An 8,676-nucleotide genomic window follows, 5' to 3' on the forward strand; every position below is an offset into this window, starting at 1 on the left:
ATCATGATTACTTTAGAAAATAAACATGTCAGGAATTCTGACATAGTCACTAAGGGACGGACCATTAGAAAAGTGATGGGGGGGATGGGGAAAAAACCAAAAAAAAAATTCATGCAAGGGAAAATGCCAAGAAAAAAAATTCACGCAAAGCAGAAGGTAAAGAAAAAAAAATCATGCAGAAGGAAGGTCCAATTGTGACTTTTATTTACAGTGCATTTCACAAAGCTTTTGACGGGCGATTTGCGAAGTTCGTTGTAAATTCGAACTTGGGAATTTCAATACGTAACTGTCAATCAAAGGGCAAACTTTGAAAGTGTCAAAAAGGGTTGACAGCCCTACACGACTCCCTTGTACGTGGTCTGGTTTTTGTTGCCTTTGTCATAATTTTGCTCTCTTGATCAGTACATATTTGAATGGACGCCTCTTTTAGGCGTTTCGTGTAGTATTCATTTAGCAATGGTTTTTGCCCTATGAGGCTTTACATTTGAATCTCTATACTGCTGTGTGATACGTTTTCTTCCAAGATAATTGTTGGTCTCGAAAGTAATGTTTTTAGTTTCTTGGTGTTGATTTTCTCAGCAGTAATGTAAATGTGACCTTATGGCGTCTCGCTTTTGCGCCAATTTAATTCTAGGCTCGACCGATATATTCATCGGCGGTAGAAGCGAGTGATCTTCTTGTTTTAAATGTTTGACCCGCGCCTGGGTTCATTTTGTTTTTGAACGCCTGTTACATTGTGCCCTGTATCAGTGAGGTAGCTAGCTTCTTATAGGCTTTGTACGCCTTTTTTTCTGCGTTTCTTAGCAGATCGTTATGCTCTTTGGAGGCGTTGTTTTTTTTTTTATTCTTTCACTCGTTCTTCTGACTTCTTCAGCGTGTTTTGGTTTGTGGCCATGGTCAGCAGCTGTCCTCCTTGAACCTCTGGAGTTAATTCGTTCTCGTCGATGCTCTTTTGATATTTGATGTCGATGTCTTTAGGTCGCTTCTTTGTCGAGGCATTAAGATAACCCGACTCTAGATGGAAGTTCTCTGACATTATTTGGTCAGGCAAGACCGCGGTTTTGCTCCTATCATGTGAATCTCATCAGTTGCCGATAGCTTGATTTAAGGGGAAGAGCTTTGTCTCTCTTTGTTTCTCATGTGTATATATCATTCTCACATTCGCTCAAAATAAAATTTGTAATAAATAAATATTAGAATTTGGTATCTTTGTAAATATTCTATAAAATTATTTGTGCCCACAATAAAAATTAGAGGATGGGTGTTATCGCCTTGAATAATGATTCTATAATAAAATGAAAAAGAGCATTTACATGTAGTGGTAGAGTTAAAACTTTACAGAGGGGCTGTGTTGGTGAATGGAGTATGGCATCATTATGATGGGCTGTGGGAGAGGAATTCCAGAGGGCAGGGACTGCAAAAATGTACAGGCAAGCCGTCCACTCCAAGTGGCTTCCTCCTCTCTCACTGTGTGTACATTTTCGAAAAGATTTTGCATTAAAAAGTGGCCTGTATCCTTTGATCTGTTGTGAGTGTAGAATAATTTATAAATCACAAAAACATAGATAATGAATCAAAATTTCACTGTTAAAAAAAAACAATATTTGTCTAAAAAAAAAATTCGTGCAGGGGGTTTCACCTGGAAAAAATATTCCTGCACAAGCAGTGCGCGAAAAAAAACAATTCGTACCAGATGAAAATCCCCCACACCCCCCATCACTTTTCTAATGGTCCGTCCCTAAGCTAACTTGATCCAAAGTGAGTAAAGAGAAAACAACAAAAAGTAACGCAAAATACATGAGAACTGGTTTATCACACATAAATTACTTGTTCGTGTTATTAAGAAACGAGTAACAGTGAGCAACTTACCAAAATGGTTGCTAATCGATTCGAGCTACTGGTCCTCGACGACAAGAAATGACTCTGCAAAATTTGATGATTTAATGTAGTTACATCCATGCATTATGGAATCTTGTACGAAAACTTTTAACTTCCGCATAACAAAATTCCCTTATGCCTAGTATGCAATAAAAGAGGCCCCATTAGGGGGGGTCTGAGTATCCCGTATCCCATTAATTTTCGGCCAAAATATCCCGTATCCCGTTAATTCTCATTTGATTCTTTTAAAAAATGATAACTTCGATATCCCAGAATCTTTTTAAAAATATCCCGTATCCCTTTAATTTTCCGCCCAAATATCCCGTATCCCTATAATTTTTTACCCAAATATCCCGTATCCCGATAACCCCTAATAGGGCCTCATAAAATGTAGAACTGTTGCGGAAAGCTGAAAAGTTCGCAAGAGAACTAACAAATGGAGCACCAAGGAGAAGAAGTCATATTTTACTCGAGCAAATTGCGCAACCGATCAGTGAAGCAATTCAAGTTGAACACTGAACTACGTGAGGTGACTGTTCATTGCTCAGACCAACTCCAGTAATGGTTTCGTTCGGCAATAGGTTCAAAGTCGTAATGAGAACGCATACATTATATAAGGCTTTGGTCTTGCTTTAAGCTTTAAGTAAGCGAGTAGACATTAAGGGTTTGTTGTGGCTAGATCTGATTGAATTCTGACAGTCACTAACATAATCCAAAGTGAGTAAAGAAAAACAACAAAATGTAACGCAAAATTCATCAGAAATGGTTTATCACGCATAAATTACTTGTTCGTCTCCTTAAGGAATGAGTAACAGTAAACAACTTACCAAATGAATGCTAATCGATGCGAGGTCCTAGACTAGAAGAAATGACTGCAAAATTTGATGATTTAATGTGGTTATCCATGCATTATCGAATCTTGTACGAAAACTTTAAACTTTTATAACATAATTCCCTTATGCCTAGTATGCCATAAAATGTAGAACTGGAGCGGAAAGCTGAAAAGTTCGCAAGAGAACTAACAAATGGAGCAGCTAGGAGAAGAGTGAAGTCATTTCATAGTCGAGCAAACTGCGCAACTGATCAGTGAAGCAGTTCAAGTTGAACACTAGCTGATCGAAGTGAGATGACTGTTCCATTGATCCGAACAACTCCAGTAATGGTTTCGTTCGGTAAGGTTTAAAGCTGTAATGAGAACGCATACATTATACGAGGCTCTGGTCTTGCTTGGCTTTAAGTACGACTTTAAAGCGAATAGACATTAAGGGTTTGTTATAGGTAAAACTGACTGAATGCATTCTTAATCCTCATTTTGCTTTGTGACACCCTCATTTTTGAATCTAAGCGGATTCAAGAACTAAAACCTTCTCTGTTCAGGAACAATTTAAGATACATCGCAGGGGCGGATCCATACCGGTTTCCACCGTTTTACGGAAATCGGTCAGAAACACGGGAAAGGGGACTTTGGAGAGTTAAAATCCAAAAAATTCCCGGGGATCATGCGCCCGGACCCCTTAGAAACTCCTAGAAACTTTTTCTTGGTTTTCGTTTTTCGTGGTCATCATTTATCCTAGATCCGCCCCTGCATCGTTTACTTACTTTCTCGATGAGTAAGGAAAGAACTTGGAGGGCAGTATAATAGCTCGATCACACAAGCGTGAAACAAATAATTTTTTTCCCGTGACCCCTTAAGCTAATTGTTACTTATTACCTTGTAACGACAGACAAATATCTAATTACACCAAGCAAGCTAATATTGCTAAATACCTTGCAATGTTTCTCTTTAAAACCTTTTGAGCAGGAATAATGAATCCCGCTAAACAGAATATGTTAAGGGATACAAAATACTGGTGGATGATTTGGGTGCGCCATTCGAAACTGATCACGAGTTATGGTGCTCATGATTACTTTAGAAAATAAACATATAAGGAATTGTGACAGTCACTAACTTGATCAAGACTGAGTAAAGAGAAAACATCAAAAAGTAACGCAAAATTCATCAGAACTGGTTTATTACACATAAATTACTTGTTCGTGTTTTTAAGAAACGAGTAACTTACCAAAATGGATGCTAATCGATGGGAGGTCCTCGACGAAAATGACTCAGCAAAATTTGGTGATTTAATGTGGTTATCCATGCGTTATGGAATCTTTTACTTAAATTTTTAACTTTCATAACAAAATTCCCTTATTTCAGCTCCACCGCGCAGTACGCAACATGAGCAAAAAACCATTAGGTTTATTTTGGAGGATTAGGCCGAGCACCAGTAACTATAACGATACGTTATACCAACAACCTAATACATGATCTAAGTATTAACGGCATAAAACAGAGACAGAGCTGAGCGACAGTTTACACAGATACTACTGTCAGACGGAGGGCGGAAAAAAACCTGCCGCAAAAAACCCTGTCGGGAAAAAAAATACGGCAGGAAATCTGGGTAGGAACCATGGCTCAAGCTCTAAGTAGCCCATCTTACGAGGCTACAAAATTCAAACACATCTACCCGCGTTGCCTAAAAGAACGATATACTTAGAAATACATTTCAAAAAAATATATCGAAGGTCAAACGAGGTGTCGGCCTGGAATGACTATCCCACGTAGTACACATCTCTTATACAGCCCTCCCTGGCAACCCGTAATGCACCTCAACTGGACTATTTCCAGTCACCACTGCTCCACTGCCGCAGAAATATTTCATTTCCGGCTAATTCGTATACACTCAAACGCCAGAAATTCCATATGCCTGGTGTGCAATCAGAAAATGGAACTGAAGCGGAAAGTTGAAACGTTCTCAAGAGAACTGATCGAGGTGAGATGACCGTTCCATTTCTCCGAACAACTCAACTTAAGTAATGGTTTTCTTCGGCGAGGTTTAAAGTCGTAATGAGAACCTCGGATACATTATACAAGGCTATGGTCTTGCTTAGCTTTAAGAGAGGCTTTAAGGCGAGTAAACATTAATAATAATAATAATAATAATAATAATAATAATAATAATAATAATAATAATAATAATAATAATAGCAGTAGGGATTGTTACACAATAGTGCCTTTTCCTACTTATATTTGTAAGCATACTTACGTACTACATATAATAATGCATGAGGGGATCACTAAAGCCTTCGTTGCCATCTCTGAAAGCACCGAGGAATATCCCACTTGGTTTTCTGAGGGAAAAACGCGACTCATCCCTAAACCAGGTGAATTCAGCAGCGAGAATCAGCGACCAATAACGTGCCTAAATAACATCTACAAATGGTTCACGTCGTGCCTTCAGACACCAATGGACAATCATTTGAGAGAATTCGACCTGATGGAGAGTGGACAAAGGGGAGCCAGATTGGGCTGCAGTGGGACGTCAGACAATCTTATGATTGACAGAATGGTGACGTTAGATTGTCACAGAGGAAAACGAAACCTAAGCATGGCTTGGGTAGATGTAAAGATAGGCTCGATTACCAGCCGCTGTTTCGGGAAATGAGCCAGCGCTCACTCCCGAAATCTCGGCTGGACGCGTGAGGTGAGCCATTGTTAATCTCCGCCAATCAGAAACTCGCCTGCACAAATCCGTCTGGCATAAATTATATGTTTTGGCTGCGAAGGTATTCTTTTACCCGGCCTGTTCGAGGTTTACAGTGCTTTAAGATAGGAAACATCCACGTTTGCGACAACGAAAAGTGTTCGAGAGGCTGGAGAATGGGAATTGTGTCTTTTTCTACCGCCTGAGTTCGCAAACGTCACTGATTTTCGAGTTGGCGCCAAGGTCAAAATACGGCTTTCAAATCCATTGCTATTGCAATTTTCTCCTCATACTTCGCTAATGTAAGAGCAAGTAAAATTCCTCAAGATCAATTGAAAGTACTGTTGAGCTTATTGCTGGCAAAACGAGGGGGCCGATGAGGGCGACTGAGAGCTAAAGCAGCCGAAGATTTCGTTGATGATTCGCCGGTTGAATTCAAACTCACATCGATCATTTAACCACAAACTCAAGCTCGTATCATCTGGAAACTTTGCACAGACGTTTTAAGCATTGTTATGTAATTTCTGTTTTCTTAAAATCAGTGTTTTTGGGATGTCTAATGCTATTTCCCCGCAACTATTAACTTCGCATAAATTATATTTTTAATTTACGTCACAGACACAGTCTATCGGTCACGCGTCCAGCCGTCTCTTCTCGGGGAGGATACCCGAACTCGAGTGAGCGGCGGAAATCGAGCCTAATGTAAAGAAGGCCTACGACTCGGTGGATCACAGCTGGCTGCTTGAAATTATGGAAGTTCACCGCTTTCCTTCCTGGCTTTGTAGAGTCATGAGATTCTTAGTTGCAAGCTGGAATACCAGGATTGTTACTACCACCAAACGTGGTCCCGAAACCTCTCGTTGTATTCGATTTAACAGAGGATTGCCGCAGGGAGACTCACTCTGTCCGCGCCTCTTTACGCTATGTTTAAATCCAATAGCCTGGTCACTGGAAGCTACTGAGGGATATAAGTTGTCTAAGCCTATAAGTGCCAAGGTATCCTATTTAATGTATATTGATGATCTGAAAGTTTTTGCGTCCTCTGAACCTAAGCTCAACAGAGTTTTAAAATCTACCAGTGCCGCCATGGAGGACATTGGACTAACATGGAATCCTAAGAAGTGCAATGTGATTCATGTGAGGAAAGGGGCTCAAGTGCATGATGCAGCAGGTGTGAGGTTAGGTCACGAGGGGGTCGTGGAAAGCTTGGACGCGAGTTCTACTTACAAGTTTCTAGGGGTGAGAGAGACTGTGATGCAGGATGAAAAGCTGGCATTGGAATGTGCGGCAAAGGTGTACCTGCAAAGGTTGTCATTAATTTGGAGTAGCCCCCTGTCTGATTCCAACCGTGTGACTGCAAGTAACCAGTTTGCTCTTCCAGTCCTCTCCTATTTGATGTGGACTCAGCATTGGCCTATTACAGAGCTTAGAGTGATCGACAGAGAGGCGAGAAAGATAATATGTGAGAACGGAGGGAAGCATCCGCTAAGTTCGACGGCTATGTTGTATCTACCCAGGGACAAGGGTGGGCGTGGCCTACGCGCAATTGAGCAAGAATACAAGCTAACAAAAATCAAATCTGCAATTAAGCTGTATGAGAATACAGATCCTACCATGAGGTTAGTTCAGAAGTTTGAAGAGAGGGCGAGTGAGAAGGGATTCACTTCGTTGGTTAAGGAGGCATGCAAGTACGCGGAGGAGCTGGACACGGGTTTGACTTTGAACTATCCGAAACCGTCATGCAGCCCGCGCCAAGCTCCGGATACAGAAATTCTAGGGAAGAAAGTTAAGGGTTATTTGAGGAGGACTGTGACGGAGAAGTTACAGGGAGAGATTGAGAGCGAGCAGTGGCATGGTCGCTTTCTGTGTGCACGGTGGCACGACAAAGATCTGAGCATGGATGAGTGTTTTGCTTGGCTACGGGAGTGGCCCTCAGCACCCACCCACACGATTACCGGGGTACTGGAGCTTTACGAACAGCTCACCCCTACTAGAGTGTATACAAAGATCAAAACAGGAACTTCACAAGGAGAGATCACGTGTAGGTTGTGCGGAGGCGCTGCAGAAACTCTTGCGCATGTTCTTGCAGGATGTCCTGCTTTAGCACAGTCCAAGTACTTGGAGCGACACAACGCTGCACTTAAGGTGTTGTTCTTTGAGGTGTGTAAAGACCTGCAGCTAGTGGACTCAGTACCACCATGGTACTCGTTAGTGGGACCCAAACCAGTGTACGAATCTCCGGAAGCTCAAGCTTACTGGGATGTACCAGTGTATGCCGAACAAAGCTATGTCAAGGCCAACAGAGTGGACGTCAGATTTGTGGATCACAGGAGGAAACGAGTCTGGGCAGTTGAAATGAGTTGCCCCTGGTTAGACAACCGTGGGAAAAAGGAGAGGGAGAAGACGGAAAAGTATGCTCCACTGCGCTGGGAGTTAAGGAAGCAGTACCCTGGCTATGTCGTGGAACAGTGCAACGTAGTGATTGATGTGCTAGGCGGTTGGTCTAAAGATTTAGAGAAAACAATAAAGAAACTTGTGGGCGCTAGAGGAAGGGAGGTTCTCAGAAGGATGCAGAAAGCTATTATCTCAAGTCCGCTTAACATAGCGCGGGCCTTCAAGGCCATCGTCAAATAATCTTACGAACTTTAGAAATTATAGAGTGTTAGAAAATTTTAAGGATTTTTTTTATTTATTTATTTATTTTTAAATTTAAATTTAAATTAGAATTTTAGGATTTAGGATTTTAAGGATTATTATATATATATATATATATATATAGCGCAAGTAGGGGGTTCCAGTTAGCTGCAGAGTGCTCGATACGTGAAGTAGAGCGAATATAACGTTTAGAAGAAAGACAACTTCACAGCGTAGCGACTTCAAGTTTCATGTTTGGACAATCATCAGGCTACAGATCTTACATTTGCATTCTAACTCATTTAAAGACCATTCTAATACTCTAGGGGAGCGTGCTATTTTAAGTTCGACAAAAGGTATTTGTTCTTGTGTCTGCATTTAGAAATTAACTCGTTTCTTTTGTTCAGTAGGTGGCGCGTATCTGCTTTTATTATGTACAACTTTTCTGTAAGGCACAGGTCGCATCTCTTTGATCCGCATTTGTATGGTGAGGCGAAAGACTCTATTGCCCAGCGTAGCGTGTAATTGATGTTATTGTCCTTTAGACTCCAGATATGCCTCGATAACTCCGTCTCACTGCAGTACTTTTTATGCCTGAAGGATTTAAATTCTAAACACGAACACAATCAAGCTTAGCTAC

General features: G+C 41.1%; 1 protein-coding gene across 1 annotated transcript; it reads left to right on the forward strand.

Annotated features, from left to right (window-relative positions):
• Positions 1-6,191: 6,191 nt before the first annotated feature.
• LOC138039815 (uncharacterized) lies at positions 6,192-8,036 on the forward strand. Its single transcript, XM_068885656.1, has one exon. The coding sequence runs from the start codon at positions 6,192-6,194 to the stop codon at positions 8,034-8,036; it is 1,845 nt and encodes a 614-aa protein (XP_068741757.1).
• The last annotated feature ends 640 nt before the right edge of the window (positions 8,037-8,676 follow it).

This window comes from Montipora capricornis, chromosome 3, assembly GCF_036669925.1.
Source record: "Montipora capricornis isolate CH-2021 chromosome 3, ASM3666992v2, whole genome shotgun sequence".
NCBI lineage: Eukaryota > Metazoa > Cnidaria > Anthozoa > Scleractinia > Acroporidae > Montipora > Montipora capricornis.